The sequence below is a fragment of the Euwallacea fornicatus genome, chromosome 18 (genome assembly GCF_040115645.1).
Source record: "Euwallacea fornicatus isolate EFF26 chromosome 18, ASM4011564v1, whole genome shotgun sequence".
In the NCBI taxonomy this organism is placed as follows: Eukaryota; Metazoa; Arthropoda; class Insecta; order Coleoptera; family Curculionidae; genus Euwallacea; species Euwallacea fornicatus.
Window position 1 is genome coordinate 1,951,228 of NC_089558.1, and position 18,151 is coordinate 1,969,378.

Consider the following 18,151-nt stretch of genomic DNA (forward strand, 5'->3'; position numbering starts at 1 on the left):
TACTTACAAATGTGGACACCTCAATTTCTTTTTAAGTAGTAAATTTTGAAATTAACTTGAGTGGAGCATAAGTATCTATAGTGTGAAATAGACCTAAATAATTAATTTTTGGTCAACCTGACATCGCAGCATTGTTTACTAATTCACTGATACGTCACATTTGACGTCTGTTTTGAAGGTTAAATAATCATGTAAACGCTTTCGGTTGTCTCTATTGCAACATTTCTTTTTAAACATGTTTTCGTGCCTTTTATGAAATATATTAAGCTGTAGTTTTGTAAGTATGACGCAATCTCGTCTTTAAGCAATTGGGATTTAAGCCAGACAGATAATTGTAGCAGTCATCCAGTATATTAAGAAAAACCACAAGTTAATTCTCTACGTTTTCAAGAACACTCTTCTTAGACCATGAACAGTTTTGCCATAAAATGAATAAACTAGACTTTTATTACATAATCAACAAGTTAAGAAGCATATGGATTATTTTAAGACTTAAACTATCAGATTCTTATGGTTAGGTTAGTTAGTTAAAGGTGAAGTTACATGACAGGACAGTTAGCAGCAGGGTGATTTTGATTGTGATGTTTTATAATTTTAGAATGAGTAATAACAGAAATATGTCTCCTTAATTTCTTCATAATAATTGCTCTTTACAGTATACAAATTTGAATACAATAGTGTAGAAAACATGCATGTACTTCTTATGGTTATTTTAATTAATTTGAATTATTTGTGATTTTTGGGTTCTAGAACAATTCAACAATGTTGTCAAGATAATATTTCATGCAGTTCATTAAAATTTTAAATGTCACATTTTTACCCAAATTTCTGATAATGAGATTTATTAATATATCCAAATCCATGAATAAATTGTCCAAATCTTTATCAATCCCATATTACATGCTTTGCTAATAAAAATTACAAAACAGCCCATGATATCCTTATCAACTTTACAGTCTCAGTGTCCTAACACTGCATATCATTCACAAACACTGCTTTTCCCTACTTGATAACTTTTGATAAAAATAAGATATCTATACTAGGTTGTAATTTAATAGTTGCTGTTCGGTTTCAATTGAATGTTCATTTGTGCCTACAGTCTACTTATACACCACAAAGTAAAACATTTAGATTTCCATTGTCCTTCAAATGTTTTGTAACTTTTCAGTAAGAAGGTAAAGTAGATTATTGAAATTTTAGGTGGTATGTATGGGGTTTTGTTTTCACAATTTTAATTATATATATATGTACCCTGTTTGAGGTAAATATTTGAGAACTCCTCTTACCTTTCAGGCAATATTAACTGTGTATGCAAGTATTTTACCTAAGTAATAATTATTCCGGCTTAACATATATACACTCTATAACTTCAGTAGATCATGATTTTCAGGTTCTATAGCTAGTAAGACCCAAACATGACCCCCAGCCATCTCTCCTCATTCGTAAATCCTTACAATCTCCGTCCCTGGCTACATGAAAATGGGGCTGCAGCTCCTACTGGGGGAAGCAATAAGGGTGTGAAAGGGATTATTGCTGGTATATAATGGGTTTTCTTTCTGAGGAAGTGGTTGTTGAATAGATTTTTGTCAGGTGGCATTACTGGAGGGATAGAAATCTGCATCACTTTTCCCACAGAATATGTAAAAACCCAGTTACAGTTGGATGAAAAAGGAGCTGCTAAACAATACAATGGTATTGCAGATTGCGTGAAAAAGACAGTTAAAAACCATGGATTTTTTGGTCTCTATAGAGGGCTCAGTGTATTGCTTTATGGGTCTATACCAAAAAGTGCTGTTAGGTAAGAATTTTTATTTTGCTCCACTTAGCCTTCTTTGAAATTTACTATTTAGGTTTGGTGCTTTTGAAACATTCAAAGGCTGGGTGGTTCAACCAGATGGTTCATTATCACCTGGAAATAGGCTGTTATGTGGTTTAGGTGCCGGAGTTTCTGAAGCCATTTTCGCAGTAACGCCAATGGAAACTATTAAAGTTAAATTTATTAATGACCAGCGAAGTGGAAGTCCGCGTTTTAGAGGATTCTTCCATGGCGTAGGAGTAATTATAAAGGAACAAGGTTAATTTTGTTACATTTGATTTGAGTTTATTTTCGTTAAAATTGTGTTTGAAACAGGTATTGGGGGTGTGTATAAGGGTCTCACAGCTACAATAATGAAACAAGGTTCAAATCAGGCTATTCGGTTTTTTGTCATGGAGAGTCTGAAGGATATGTATAAAGGAGAAGACAAGAAAAAGGCAGTGCCCAAATGGTTGGTAGGAATTTTTGGTGCCGTCGCAGGTAAGAATAAGGAAGGAAATTTTACATTTATTGTTTGAAGATCACCTTAAGATTTTTTTTATTGCAAAAACCAAACCTGTTTATTCAGTTTTTCCTACATTTTCCCAAGGATCCTCTTAAATATCTTGTATATATATTTACTTCTTATAGATTTCATTTATTAAATTTAATTCCCAGGGGCAGCGTCTGTATTCGGCAACACCCCTCTAGATGTGGTCAAGACCAGGATGCAAGGCCTAGAAGCCAGCAAATACAAAAACACCTTAGACTGCGCTATAAAAATCTGGAAAAATGAAGGGGCATTTGCCTTTTATAAGGGCACCGTACCCAGATTAGGTAGAGTCTGCTTAGACGTAGCCATTACTTTCATGATATATGACAGTTTTATGGATTTGTTTAATAAGGTCTGGCCTTAGGGTTGTAACTTGATAAATATGTTTGATACAGGGAAAAATGGTTTTGGTTTCGGTTTGTGGATTGCATATTTGTACATATATATTTTGGTTGAATTTATTGGCCGAAAAAAACTGTTGATTTCCTATAGGTCAGAATCTAGTCTGAGAAAAAATTTCTCTATAATATTTACTTGAACAAAGCAACTAAACTTCTCTGTGTGTAGTAGTAAAACGGTATCTACCTATTGTATGTGCTTAGCCAAATAACTAGAGGTCACTTTTATATTTTTGATACCCGACCTTTTTACCTATACATCTTCGCATTTATCTGCATTATTCCATTCCAGCTTCGTGATAATTATTTAATTCTTTTCCTATACCTTTTTAGCTTCGTTTATAGTGAAATTCCGATGTGATTTAGCTTAGAATTTGATTCTAAAAATATTATTTTTTAAATCTAAATTTCAATTTTGCATGAGAACATAATTGACGCATGTGCGTTCGAAGGAAAAATATTGTACCAAACAAATGTAAAAGTGTTTTTACAGCACTTGTTAGGTGAATAAACCTTGCAATGTCATTTTTCCAAGGTGATTTTATTGATTTTATTCGTAATTTTCTCCAGATATTGTTATATTTATTTTGTTATTGTTGACGTGTATTTTATTAAAGTAGGCATTTCGTGGGTTTGAAAAGTAGTCAGTAAGTACGCAGAAGTGTATTTAAAAGTGTGTTATTATTTTTTTTTACTTTTAGATTTCTATCTATGTTTGCATTTATACAAAAATTTATTTATTGACATTTTACAGGAAATTATTATACGTATAATATTTATAATTTCAAAACTGGAATTCTTAAAAAGCTACACGATCACTTTTGGGCATATGTATATTAGAATGAAGCTCCAATTTTATGTTTTGAGAAGTATTGTTTAAATGATGGCCTTTTAAGAGGAATGTACTTTATTTACGACTCTTGGTCTTGGTGTCGCCTCTTCTGTTTAGGTTGTGCCAAGTTTGTGATTTACACTGAGGAAAATGCTGATTGTAACTATAATAAGAGTTGTAAAAATACTGCGAAAAACTATCTAGTTAGGTAGGTAGCTAAGATAGTGCAAAAACTACTTTTGAATTTAAAATTGAACTCTTTTTGCGTTTTCAGGGCACGAGCCGTTAAAGTTACTTTAGAATATCTAGACACTCTAAAGTATCTAGATACTTTAGAGTGTCTTCTTCTAGGCACTTATAGACCTGATTATATTGAATTATGAAATAAAAGATGAATGGGTTTCGCAATGCTCAAATTTCGATTCGGTCTAGATGTCTTTAATGGAGGTATTAAAATATTTGGAAAGCGTGCAAGAAGTACCAATGCCATAGAGGGGGGTAGCCCAAGAAAGGCCCAACAGTTGCTAAGGTTGGTCCTGCGTATAAGTAACCTTTTGTCTCTGTAGTCTGAAATTATGTTCAGAATTCTGTGCTAAACTGTCATTTTTGTGACTCTAATTGAGCATTTTGAAAATTTGGAAATAACGTAAATGACTAGAGTATATGATAATGTAGCAAAAAGCTAAACTTGACTTTCAGATAGGTTCAAACATTTTATTTTTTTAAAGTATCCTCAAATGTTATAATACAATTTTATTTCTGGACACTTAGTGTTTTAATAATCACATCATGGATCCAAAACTACCCCTGACAGCAGCTGCCCCCTGGATTTTACGTCGCGCAACAACCCCGTTCATTTTCGCACTGCGAAGTCCGAATCGGGCGAAAATTTCAGCGGTTTCAGTAGCGAGTTTTCAGCTGAAGCGAGTCGATCTTTCGGTTCCCACACTGGCGCGTTTTCAGGGATTAATGTAACGGGTGTGCCAAAAAATTCGGTGCCAGGATCGGCGACCTTATCGATTGTTATTATCGTGCGTTCGCGATAAGTGAATTATTTTTTTTGGATGGCCCTGTATGGAATTTTATTTAGTCGGTGCATCCATACGGTGAGCATTTTTGAATATAAATGTTTTAGTAGAGAAGTTTATCCAAACTTTATTACTTAATTTTGTTATTTTATTGGCGATTCTTTGTTCACTCTATACGTAGCATACCGTGTGGACATTTGAATTGACATTTCTTTGTGAAAAATATACATTTTTATTTATTTCGAGGCGATGTACCTGGCGAAACTTATGTCTGAATCAAGCGGGGACTTCCGGAACGATTTGGGCAACTTTGCTCTTAAATTGAAGGGAAAACGTCTCAGTAACAACTTGTTTTTCAGCAACCCAGGAAAACGAAATTCATATGAGAATGTTGGCGTCGAGGAGTCTATCTTCCAACATCCCGATCAATGTGTAACCGATCTTTTTCCCTGTTTTTATTCAGTTTCCCGTATTCTGGATATTCATCTGATGGTCTTATTGCCTGAGTTTATAGATGAGTCATAGGGGATAGAAACGATTATCATTTTTCATTACACATCCATGTTTTGGTTAAATTCGTGAGTTATAAATTTGGTTTATAGCCATTATTTCATCTGAAGAGCTTGTCCGGCTCCAAGGACACTTTAGTTTCAGTCCCTAAACTGTGACGGCCTGTCCACTTTCATCATATTCGGAATTTTATTCGAGCAGAATAATTTATGTATACCTGTTAGTTCGTGCAAGTAATATGCTACAATATTTTTGCACATAAATTTGTTCTACTTTGTAAGCAAACTAGGACGTAGACTTCGAGTTTCTACACTTAATCAAAATTATACAGTCCCAGTCCAATTATCCTCAGAAAATCAGTGAATGTCAGTAAATTTTGCATACAATTTTGTAATTTGCAGAACTTTCAGAAACTCGTGAGAAATACTTTATTTCTGATAAGGCCTATAATCTACAGTCAGAGCTGACGAGGAAACTTCGTTACCCTGGTCCTTCACTTAAGCCTCCCACAAGGCCGATACTGTGTGTAGGGTGTCCTATTTTCGATGTAATTAGGGGGTTTCGGGCACTTCCCTATTAGATGAAAAAAAACCATGGTCGAGGCCCTTGACCTGATTTTTGAGTCAATTCAATAATTTAAACAACATTTTGATATCTCCGCTCGTCTAGGAGTTACTTTTGTGGTGTTTTAATTTATTGTCGTTTTCTTTAAAGCCCCGTAACTTTTTTGTTTATGAATATTTTAATTCAATTTAAATTTTAATTTTTGGCAAGAACATCTTTTGCGCATTTACTTATATACAATCCAGTGGCGCACTCGAATTTTTTGTAGCTTATTTGGATTTCGAGTTACAGACCAAAGTTACTTTTTTTACTGGAAACGAGTTGACTATGACTCCATTAATTAGAATAATTTTTTGACTTTCTGATAATAAATTGTTCCATATATTTATCGCGGTAAATAAGAAAATTATAAACTTTTTTTTGGAAAAATAAAAATGTAAGGCATACATTTATTCGTTTGATTAGGGGAATGAAGTATATTTCGCACCGATACGAAGAATGTTATATTACATAATAATGGACATTAATGTGAACAATACTTGAAATCCAACAACACTGTTAAATAAAAAGAAATTATTTTATTCTAAATTAATAAGTTTTTAATATAGCATAAAATACTATTGGGGCATTTTTCTCTAATTTTAAAATACGTTTTGCACATAGTAGTAATTTCTTTTTGAAATTAAGAAAAACATCGTTTAGAATTTCGGTATTTACCGAGAAAAATATGAATATGGATTGATATATTTTCAGAAAGCTAAAGAAAATATCTAGTTAATGGAGTCATGGTCAACTATGGTTTCCATTTAAAAAAAGCAACTTTGGTCGGTAACTTGAATACAAATTAAGCGAGAAAAAAATCGAGTATGCGAGTGGATTGCACATAAGAAAATGCGCAAAAGATGTTGGTGCCCAAAATTAAAAATATTCACAAACAAAAAAGCTATGGACATTTAAAGAAAACGACAAAAAACGAAAAACACCCTGTATGTCCCATGTGAGTCGAGATGTAAAAATTCTGTTTACATAATTGAAATTGATTCAAAGATCGGTCCAAGGATCTCCACCATGGTTTTTCTCCATCTATTCTAGAGACACCCCTCAATTACATTGAAGGTAGAACATCCTTTCCTGTAGCAGATTCACAAGAGCCGCTGACACGTTTTTACTTGACGGCGACTGCCGACGTAGAGTTTTTGCATTCAGAATTACCCAAATTTCTGCGAAAGCTTGGAATGGCAGTTTATAGAACTAGTGGGATCCATTGAGGTTAAAGAGCTGAAAGTCATAATCAAGTACATAATCCTTGAACGCGCATATTCATCTCCAGCAATATGTGGTGGAACAATACCCTCAGGAGGACATTGTAGGCTGCAGATAAACCGTTCCAGTGCAGAAGTTTCCATAATCCCAAACACTTGGTTGCGTAAGATTTCCATTTCCTGCACGTTTGAGAAGACTTTGTCAACCAGATAAGGCTTATTCGTTTCCCACACGTGTTATGTAATACCCCGGACATTCCTTTCGTCAACTGAAACATAAATATTTCACTCGGATGAGAGGTAGACAGCTACAAGGATATAATTCGTACTTTTTGCTTTTCCTGGATTAGACGGGACGTTCGTTTTCCTGGATGTAACGTCTAAATTCATTAGTTGGTAAACTGTAATCCCGTGGTTAAGTTGATTGAGTATTTAGCTTAGGATTTAGCTACTAATTTGTTGGTTCAAATCGAAGTTTCCAGGCCACTTCAGCAAATCAACTAAGACTGAAGCGGATTTCAAACTATCGACCTCAGGATAATTTTGCTGGAGCCAGCTCGGAACCATTAATTTTGTCAAGTTATGGATTGTAGCTATTTACCGCAATGTTCGCAATATCTCCTGAATTTGTAAACCAATTGCGATGAAAATTAAATCATAATAAAAGAAGTACATAAGCCTTATTAGCAATTTTTTACTTTTTAAAGTTTCCGACGGCCAATTACTTCACTGCAAAGTGCTAATTACACTAAACTTAGTTGTTATAATGAGTTTTTCAAGCTTTGGACTTAAACGATAGCAACTACGGTTTTAATCATGCATTATTTGAGGATAGAAGAACTATTAAAAAACCCTACTTTGGCTGAGTTTTCCTGAATGTAACTAACTGTTTCAGCACAGAGATGGAAACTCCAATCCCTGGGGAACATAAACAAACTGGAATGCAATTTAACGCTAGGTAATCTAAAAAACAAACGAAATTACAACCCTTTGCCGAAATTTAAATTCAGCCTATCCTCATCCAGAAGCTGGAAAATGTAGCAATTTTCTTTCTCCTGTTATATTGCTCTAATTTCAATCCAAATGTTTATCTTTAAAAATAGCTATTTAGCCTGAAAAAATGATTAAAATTGTCTAGAACATAATACAAATTCCATGATAAATTAGATTTTTATTGCCCGATTTGGCATCAGGAAACTGCCCGACTTGTCTAGAATAAATTTGCATTGCAAACAATTTGATTGTCCTGCAAATACGTACAAGGCAGAGTGTATTAGTTGTTATAACACTATTAAATTGCTTTCTCAGCGCCTGCTGTAGCTAATTTCATTCCAGCGTAGTTGGGTCACGTCTGGTATTTGCCTTTAACGACCAGAACCTGACTGTGTCTGAAGTTTAATTATATTTGCCCATAAGGAGAATGACTCCTCTTATATCTACTTCATATATTTCAATCTACTGTTTTCTTTTATCGGAGAGCCGCCCCCAATTTCCTGCACAAGGAAAATTTTCTGCTTTACTGTTAAAACTTTCATTTGCCACCATTGTACCAATATCATCAAATTGTGTTCAGCACCACCTATCCCGCATCATATAGCCGTTTTGGTTTATCCTATGAGTTTAAACGAGGACAAAAGCCGGAGCACCGGTCTTGGTATCGCACGCAGGAAAGCACGTTCTGGATACTGTTGACATCTCTGTTATATCTTCTGTTCTCATTTAAGAGGGTGTATTAGAGAAGGATAGTTATATGCTGCGCAGCAGTTAAATTAATTTAGACCAATGGCTTGATACGCATAGAATTACGAATTTATCTCCCATTTTTAGTATTTGATGTCGAATGATTTTGGTGATAATTTGAACTTCTATACCCACTTAATATATTTCTGTTCACTGTGCATGTTGGCTTAAGTTAAAAATTGCATGATAAACCCTAAACAATTTCTTCAATTTCCATCGCTCATCATCACCAGACCTGCTCTTGAACTTCCCCGTAGAACCTTTAAGTTTGATCCTCTCAAAATTCTCAACGTGTGTTAAAATGTGACTGTCAATTTTGTTTTGTTGCAGATTTTCTCCCGACCTCCTGTGGCCCATTTTCCAAAGAATATCAAACAATAGAACCATTCGAAACCATTCTTATCCGAAAAGTTATTGCACTCTTTAAAACTTCGAGTAACTAAAACGAAATCCCACGTAAACTCAGAATCGCAGTAATTGTTATTCAAAGTTTTAAACGCAAACAAAACGGGCTGAGTTCATAAACTCTAAGTTGGAACAATTCCTTCCAGATTTCCGCAGGAAGCTAATTTTCTCTTACTTCGTTACATGTAGTTAGATAAATCTTCTAAGGAATGGAAAGTTTATCCACATAAGGAAGTGTAATGTTTCCGATGTTTCACACATACAAAAGGGACAATATTTGAAAATTGTGAGACAACTAGGGGTAAAACAATGCGGGGAAGATGAAGCTAAGTGTATCGGCGTATCGTGCCCATGCTTCTGCGCACAAAAAAATCCTGGACACTTCGTACAACCAGTACTACGGCTCTACCAGCGCGTCGCACGTCCATCAGGGTTCCAATGCTGGTCCATCGGGATTTCAGGTAAGAACTTTAGTTCTAAAAATTTGCAATTTAACGAACGACTAAGATGGACTTGCATGGTTGGGTTTTAAAAGCACTTCATAGTCAAAAATCAAGACATTTCAAACGCTAACGCCTATTAAATTTGCAGTGCTTTTTTGATATGATTTAGTTTTCTTATGGTGAAATTTCACACCAAATTGGCTAAAAATGGGATTTTACTTTCAACGATATCACTTAGCGTAAACACTGAATTATTTAATCTAGGACCCACGTTTACGGTTCATCGCCTACTTTTAGGTTCATTTCAATGACCATCAGTTACGTAATCCGATAATTTTCAACTATGTAGGCTATGAGAGCCTTTCACTGGAAACGAACTTCCTGAATTTTATTCCTTCGTCGGTCCAGCCAATTTTGGCAACGAACGTCATAAGGCCTTCTCCTATTGGGATTCTGCAGAAACATTAAAATAATAGGGTGTGTTTTGCTATTTCGGTCATCCGGAATAACAACAAAAGTTGGAAGAGGACCTAGCTTTTAAAGGGGCCAATAAAAATAATGTTTTAGCTGTTTTCAGGACCGGCTACGCCGGGAACATTGATTGAACGCTGTATTTAAGTTTCTGGTTTCCAGACCAGGAAAATAGAATCTTTTTAATATTAGCTCGTACCTAAACCCCAACTGGCCGTTTTAACTAACCGGAACTAATTTGTGCTTTACTGGCTTTAACGAGGATTTAGTCTCTAGGCAGCGAAAAACCACTTACCGATTTGCAAGTTTTACTTCAAGCGAACCCCCTCTATATAACTTAATTGCGAATTGAGGTAGTGTATCTCATTCAATTCGCGAAACCTCGCTTGCAAATCACGGTGCCAAAGGAGATGTGAACTAGAAATTTCCATTCATGTCCTTTCAGCCGCGTTAAGATGAAATAAACAAACTTCACATCATCAGTCAGTCACCCATCGACTGAAAAAGTCCCCTAAACAAACATTTTAGCGTGCCCCTTTTCAACTCCACTGAAGCGGCATTGGGTATATCGCTCAGTAGGATTTTTTTGGATTGTTTTCATTCAAATTAGACATTAATCAATGAGTGAAAGAGATATATTTGTGAGATTGGGAGTCGCTACACCAATGCCAGAAATAATATCCCGCTTAAGCGATCTTTTACTACCATCGTTTGTATTGAGGCATGGCCCATTGTTTGCAAGCCACATTGTAAAAGAGGATATATTATGTGTCTCCCTTCATCAATATCCCTACACCTCAGGTTAAAGGGATTACAAAGGTAATCACTCGTGAGAGATCGATAGACTTTAAAACCCGAAGTGATTGAAGGCGTAAGCTTCAATAAGTAGAGCTTCGAGAGCCTCCTTTACTCCGAAATAGCCCGTATTGGTTTAAGCGTGTATAACGAGGGAGGAAAATTGTCATTGGTGGGGCCATCATGTATACGAATTATTCATTTATTCAATCGCTTTGTTTTTCCCTTTACAAAAATGAATAAATCATTCCGATGACATTCTTTCACAATTCCGTTTCGGCTATGAGAATAAAATGCCTGAATTATTGGGCATTTTCCATTAGCTGGCGATGCGTAGGATTTCCCACAACTTTAGAAAAATAAAAGAATCATGAGATACGAATCTATGCTATACAAGGTGATTTTTTAGCTCTCCGACAAAGTGAGGCAGATGAAAAGTGAGGTCAGTTTCAGAAAAAAACTTCACATAAATATCGATATGTCCGATTTCGGTTATTTGCGGATTTACAGGTCTTGAATAATTGGATTGGTAATGTCGGTCCAGTTTCGTGGCCACCGCCATGTCCCGACTTACATCGTTCGACTTTCTGTTTATGCGATCATATGAAGCAAATTGTGTACCAAGGGACAGTTAACACCAGAGAACGGTCGTTAGAGAGAATACAGACGGCTGTTGCCGATATAAGAAATCGTCCAACTATGTTGATTCCGGTGAAAAATTCATTATTTCACCGTTGTGAAGCATACATTCTTGCAGAAGAACATTTTCAGCAGCTATTATGATATTTTTGCTTTTTTTTTGTCTGTAATTTCTGTAATTTTTGGTAATAAATCGGTAATATGCAGAAAACTTAGAAGTCCTCTAAATCCTTAAATAATTAAAATCGCACATACGTCTATACGATTTTTTTTAAATCTTAAAACGCCACGCCTTTCTTCTGCCTCACTTTGTCAGTAAGCCAAAAAAAAACATCTTGTATTCCTACCAATTCAGGAACATTTTCTTGAATATTTCGTTTAAAGCTCTCCGTTAGAAAGACTTTCCATTGGGACTTTGCCAACTTGTTATCTAAAGTTAACTGCCAAGAGAGGGTCCCAACCCAAACAAACACAAAGCGTTTATAATTATGAAATAAAATGCTAATCGTGGTTTAATTTTTTGCTCAAAAGCGCAAAGGACATTCCGGCCCCCGGTGTTTCCATGTAACAAATTTAGGACGTGTTTTGTCAATGCTTTTTTGGTTTCTCGCTTTGGTATGTTAACAAAACAAAATTTGTGAATAACGAGATTCCAGTTTTGTCTTCGATCAGTCCAAAATGGTCAAAAACGCTGGTAAACTCTCAGTTATGTTGGTCAAGATCAATAAAAAATAATTAAAATTTCTCGCTTGCTTCGATTTTGTACAGATTACCTAAAAATGAAGTCAATTCAGGACTCAGGTGAGCAAAAATAGATAAAAAAGGATTTTTTCAGTAAACTCAGTTCAGTCAGTGAACAGTTCAGATTAGTCAAAAATGCAGTAAATTTTGTGGCTTTGATTGGTGGTTAGTGTGGTCCGGTCCATCCTTTTTTGTTTTATTCGTAATAGCAGATTGATGGAATACTTGATGTATTACCAGGGGTCACTGGTGTTATGACGTTGATTGACCTCCGAATGTGAGACTTCTGCATCCAGTCTGTCCACTAAACCATTTTACCAGCTCTCACCCTTGTATTTCCCCCGGGATCGCCTGTGAGTATTTCTTCGAGAAGGGAGCTGACTTCTCATTACAGTATCTCTATTGTGTCTCTCTCTCTGCTATGGTTTTCTCATTCCGTCTCGTTTTGATACGTCTACAACCATTTCTCTATCGTTCCGTTCCCCATAGCACCACAATCCGTTAAAATTAGAGATTCTGATTTTGATGTTTAAGTAGTGAGAAAAACACCCGAGTCCCAACACGAACTGTTTCTTATAGTAATTTACTTCCCTACGTCCTGTGTTCATCCGCATGTCCCGTCTTGGTATGAATTTCCCTGTCCATTTATTTTTCGATATTTCGCTCCATTTCCACTGCCATTTTTCCATAGGGCATTCCCTGATCTCCCTTCCATCCTAGTTCATACGGTTATTTACGAATTTGCGTTTTCCTTCCACCATCATTGTGTCAATTGGGATCGTTGCTGGTAGCACACACCCGTAGATTGACCATTCTTTGCGCCTTTTCTAATTTGTGGCTACATTTTTGGTATTTAAAAACCGTATTAAACTCTCTGCTCATATAGAGCATTCGAACATAATCATTTATGTATTTACACTACGTAGAAGTTTCTTTTGCTTTCCGTAAGTCCGTTAATGGACTGGTTGCCCTTTCCGCTTTATTTACAACATATCCGACGTAACGATTATGAGTTCCTTTGCAAGATGAGCCCCAGGTATTTGATGTTGATCTAAATAGATATTTTCACATCCCTTAAAGTAAAATAAATTCCTCTTAGTTTTCTCCCCTCGTATAATGTAATTGTGTTTGTTTTCCCTGGTGCAGTTGTTAGTTTCTTTTTCCTAATCGCAGTGTCTATTCACAGTAAAGCCGATTCCATTCTGCTTTTCAGCAGTCCCTTTATTTTGGCAGTCACTATTACACATGTGTCGTCGGCAAACCCTTTGATTTCGGATTCCTCTGATATTTCTGTTCTCAACAGAGAATCATAATATACAGGGTGGCTCCACGTAAACTTTGCATCTCGGTTTACAGTACTTAAAATGAAAATGTGTAAAAACGCTCGGACCTGTTGATTTTCGTTTGAAAAGAGACACTTTTTTTATTGAATTTTTAATCCTTCAATTTCAACCTCTGAACAGGGGTAACGGCTATCCCTAAAATTTTTGAATGGGAAGGTGTGTCGAGTAAAGCTACCCTTAATGTGACCTCGAAATTTGAAGTTACTGCCATTATCTCCGTTAATATGACAGCTTGTCAAAATCTGTAAGGAACAAAGCTCTTAGTTAATATTGTTTAATTTATCACAATAGGAGCTGCTAAATTGAAAATGGGGGTAGGAAGACCTTTAAAAGTTAAATATTACTGGATCGTTTTAATGGAGATGAGTTTTTCCTCTTAAATTTAAAAGAGTACGTTTCTTTGTTTGTAATCCTTTTTTTAAACAGGGGGCCAAATGAAAACACAGTGTCCACATTACTTTTCTGATCAATTTATTAAGTGCTCGAAATGACCCCATTTATCTCCATACAATAAAATACACTTTTTCAAAGCGTTCTCTTACATTACATTACATTTCAGGTGTAATTTGGTGAAATTCATAAATTATACTATCAGAGGTAAAACTTGCGTCCGTCAAAACGATTCCACGATATTTCATTTATAAAGGTTTTCTTAGCTTCATTTTAGAATTTCAAGCTCTTATTATGATAAATTAATTATTAACTAAAAGCTTTTTCACCCACCGGCTTTGACAAGCTGTCATATCAACGAGGAAAATGATGGTGAATTCAAACTTGATGGTCGTAATCAGGATAAAAAATCTTTAAAATGAGGTATCACTCGGCATCCCTTCCCATTGAAAATTTTGGGGACAACTGTCACCTCTATTCAGGGGTTGAACTTGAAAGGTTGAAAGTACAATGGAAATTTGCCCTTTTCCAAACAGAAATCGACGGGTCCGACGGTTTTTACACATTTTTATTGCAAATATTGAAAATCGTGGTGCAAAGTTCTCGTTGGACCACCCTGTATGCGTATTCCATAGTACCGGACCTAGTATCCACTTCTGCGGTACTTCACAAGTCATCTTGTACTCTCTTTCGCTTTCGGTGACCACACTTCTGTCCGTTAAATTGTCCTCCATGGTAGTGGTGATATGTGATCAGGTTAGTCTAGATTCAGCCTAAATTAAAGTGCCAGCAACCGTAGTTCCGGTTCAGTACAGATTAGTCAAAGGTGCTTTAGATGTTTCAGGCAGCAAATTTTAACTCAATCAAAAATTTCCAGTCAGAAAATGGCACAAAACTTGCCCTAACAGCGATTAGACCGTAATATGGTCGATAATATGAATTGGCCTCAACTCAGGCATTTGCGGAGGTTTCCCCGGGGGGAAAAGCTAAGAAGTAAAAAAAAAAGCGGTGGAAAAATCTTATGCGTTTTTCACTTCTGTCCCCTTTCGTTATATTTAGTTACCGGAGGAAACGTTCGAGAGAATTTACGTATTTCCAGTAGCACATATCCTGGAAATACCTCATCAATTTGCATTTCTACGTTGAGGTATTAAAATATATGCGGAGAGGGTTATTTTACATTTTAATAGAAGTTTTGATATGGGGCTGTCAAAATAATGATTTTACTCTATGCCAAGTCTTTGCATTTTAAACATATTCGTCTCTTACAACCCATCTAAGCAAAATGCCCTTGATAGGAAACATGTCTTTGCCATCGATATCTCCCTCCTCACCCTTTTTGGCAACACATTCGGTTATGATCTGCTTCGGACGTGCAGTTATAAATGAATGGCATTTTTTGCCTCCCTTTTTCTCCTTCCATTTGCGGATAAATCACATATCAAGTATCGAGTGCACGTATCGATGTCTAAGCTCTATCATCGGCCAAAATGAAATATCGAACTGGAAAGTCCAGAGGCAAATAAAAAAATGGAAAACACGCTACCAAACTTGGATTCGGATTACCGACAAGGGAGGGGTAGATTGGACTTAACTTTGTGAGAGTTAAGTGAATTCCCCGTCGATTGCAAACACTTCTTTGGTTCGTCGACCTGGATTCTGATATGTTGCGAGTTTTTGAATCCAGCGAAAGAGCTCTAATGGAAGATTTGGAACTGTAGTCGGTCTAAATTGAGGGAAACACAGAAGCGATGAGAAACCACTCTCAAAAGCCAAATTTCTCTCTATCTTTCTTATGATCTCATCGATTCTCGTGGACACAAAGCAAACAAATATTATGTCTAGAATGTTGTTCGTGATTCTACTTTTTGGGTAGAAATATCTCGTCTTCATGCGGTATTTCTATTTGCTTTGAAGTCAAATTACGCCTCAGCGTTTTAGCCCAACGTTGCTCAAAATGTTGATACCTCAAAAGAATGCGGATTAAAGAGGAAAATTTACAAAAAACCTGATGCATATTTAATGCGCGAATGATGCATTGAATCATGATTTTGGCTAATGAAACGAAAATTTAACGGTGTGATAGGTGGTTAGAAAGGAAAAAATGAACATGCGTCATAATATATTCCCGATCGTGCCTTTCAAATCTACCCACAGCTATGATTTTGAGGCAGATTTAGGGTGAGAATTTATTTTTCTGTCTCTATTTTTGACCGTTTTTCGACTGCGAAAAATGTCTTTGAAAAATGTACAGTGTTAGAAAAAAAGTGGAAAATATTTAATGAAGTAATAGTACGATCAAAATAAATAACAGAGTCTTAGTGAATGTGAATTTTCAAAGTAACGGTTTCGGAGATATAGAAGATTATTCTTTTTTCAAACATTTATTTGCAGTTGTTTATTATTTATTTATTATGTACAAACAAACAAAATTTATTCTTTTTTCACCTGCTTTTCTTTGGCAAAAACTCGCATTTTATTATCATAGTATAAGCATTAGACCCTTGTCAGTGCACAAGTTTTCGTTTGCTACGACTGTATAACCGACCTGCATGTTTGCCTTTAGACCAACGACAACAAATGTGCTTCCCGTACGATAATATACTAATTTTTAAAATGTTCCTTTAAATATAATTAATTTTTCCATTGCCGTTAGAGAGCATTTGCACCAAACTTTTCCATTTAGTTGAGTAAGAAAGGGAAGACCTGTATTATGGCCTGCAACGTCGCCCGATTTCAACCCTGTGGATTTATTTTTTGGGGATACTTGAAAATACTAGTTTATAGTACTCCTGTAACTGCCATAGAGAAGCTGCAGCTACAAATTAACCAAAAATGTCTGCAAATCCGAGCTAATGAGAGGGTGTTAGAAACAGTTCGAGCATCCCTCAGAGAATGATGTCGTACCTGCTTGGAAGCGGAAGAAGGGTACTTCGAACAACTTATGTAACTTTACTTTTTGTTTTTGCTAGAAGCTTCTCTTATTTGTTTACGCACTATAAATGAGTAACGAATAATTGCAAATTAACGTTTATGAAAAAATTTAAATTCCAGATATCCGAAACCATTACTTTGCGGGTCCATGTTTATTATTTTTTTTTTGTTTATTGTGGTTTAAACTTCTTTAAATATTTTACACTTCCTTTGTAGCACCTTGTACGCGGTGGCAGCGAAAAATCTTTGCACACCTGAGTAATTGGTGTTTCCACATTCAGGTGATCCAATTGCTGACCACTTGAATGAATTTTCCAACCGTCTTGCTATGGGCTGGACGAAAATTTTTACGTAGTTTCGGTCAAGTATTCCCCCCTCCTCAAGTTATATGTTCCTGAGACGATCACGTCCAGCAATCTTATGTTTCGTCTGCTTTCAGACCCAGATGGTGCCATAATCATGCAATTGCCTGCCAGCATTAAATATCGACCATTATCCCCTGTTTTTTTGGGCCAGTACGTTATAGTACTGGCAAATCTCTATTGTCCATGCTGTCCCATGCCTCCGTTGTATTCAAATCGCACAGGCCTGTACGAGAGGCGCACATAAAAAGGGACATTCTCACGTCATTGTTACAAATTGGAAGTGTGTTAACTTGGATCTTGCTGATCTTGACCGAAAGCATACGCACCCCCTCATTTTCAGTGTATGTGAACCTTTAGCCGCAAGAACGTTACCTGTCAAAAAGACGATAAGACTGAGAAATTTAGCTCGGAATCATTACACGAGAGGACAACTTATTTCTAAGGGATTAATTCCAGCTTCCAAAAGGAACGCAGACGTTACTCTTAATTTTTGCAGGGGTCGAGAACGATCTCAAAACCGACAAAAACGGTTTTGTAGCTGAACGCTCTCTAGTTAAAGCGCAAGCCGCTAAGCCAACCGTAAATTAGCTATTTTATTAGTGCTTTTTCAAAGTCCTGCCCTGAATATAAGAAAGGGTATTCACCCTCCTCCTGTCTGAGTTTCTTAGGCGAGATTGGTTGACCTTGGGTGGAACGGTTCGATAACTTAAGGATTCCTTTGATATGTCGGCATATTTGCATTAGGGAGTTGGCCCATGGGATTCCCAGTGGGATAAACCGAAATTAGTTGTGTTATTGCAGATGTGTTCAATAATATATCTGAGGGGTATGTGTGAATTTCGCAGGGCTTTGTCATCCTGTGTTATCAGAATGGATGCTAAAGCCGTGACAGAGAGGGCCATTACAGTTCGGGCTTGGGGGGGGGGGGGGGGGGGATTAAGGG

The 18,151-nt window shown here is 36.2% G+C and overlaps 2 protein-coding genes across 6 annotated transcripts in view; both read left to right on the top strand.

The window, feature by feature from the left end:
- The first annotated feature begins 140 nt into the window (after nucleotides 1-140).
- On the top strand, nucleotides 141-4,342 carry sea (scheggia). 2 transcript variants are annotated; one of them, XM_066292740.1, is made up of 6 exons: nucleotides 141-277; nucleotides 1,391-1,536; nucleotides 1,591-1,798; nucleotides 1,851-2,074; nucleotides 2,132-2,296; nucleotides 2,474-4,342. In XM_066292740.1, the coding sequence occupies exons 2-6, from the start codon at nucleotides 1,416-1,418 to the stop codon at nucleotides 2,710-2,712; spliced, it is 957 nt and encodes a 318-aa protein (XP_066148837.1). In that variant the 5' UTR covers nucleotides 141-277; nucleotides 1,391-1,415; the 3' UTR covers nucleotides 2,713-4,342. The 2 variants fall into 2 exon arrangements, with proteins under 2 accessions (XP_066148837.1, XP_066148838.1); XM_066292741.1 differs by lacking the exon at nucleotides 141-277 and adding an exon at nucleotides 303-1,175.
- A 156-nt stretch (nucleotides 4,343-4,498) lies between these two features.
- The window catches only part of Cngl (Cyclic nucleotide-gated ion channel-like), a 104,993-nt gene continuing 91,340 nt past the window's right edge, over nucleotides 4,499-18,151 (top strand). For all 4 annotated transcript variants that reach the window (XM_066292790.1, XM_066292791.1, XM_066292792.1 and 1 more), the window contains exons 1-2: nucleotides 4,499-4,684; nucleotides 9,013-9,548. In XM_066292790.1, the coding sequence (XP_066148887.1) occupies nucleotides 9,408-9,548 (141 nt within the window). In that variant the 5' untranslated portion in view covers nucleotides 4,499-4,684; nucleotides 9,013-9,407. The remainder of the gene's footprint in view (nucleotides 4,685-9,012; nucleotides 9,549-18,151) is intronic.

Coding starts and splice junctions, on each gene's coding strand:
- sea (XM_066292740.1), top strand. CDS start 1,416: ATGACCCCCAGCCATCTCTCCTCATTCGTAAATCCTTACAATCTCCGT. Junction 1,799..1,850: donor ATACCAAAAAGTGCTGTTAG/GTAAGAATTTTT, acceptor TTTACTATTTAG/GTTTGGTGCTTTTGAAACAT. Junction 2,075..2,131: donor AGTAATTATAAAGGAACAAG/GTTAATTTTGTT, acceptor TGTTTGAAACAG/GTATTGGGGGTGTGTATAAG.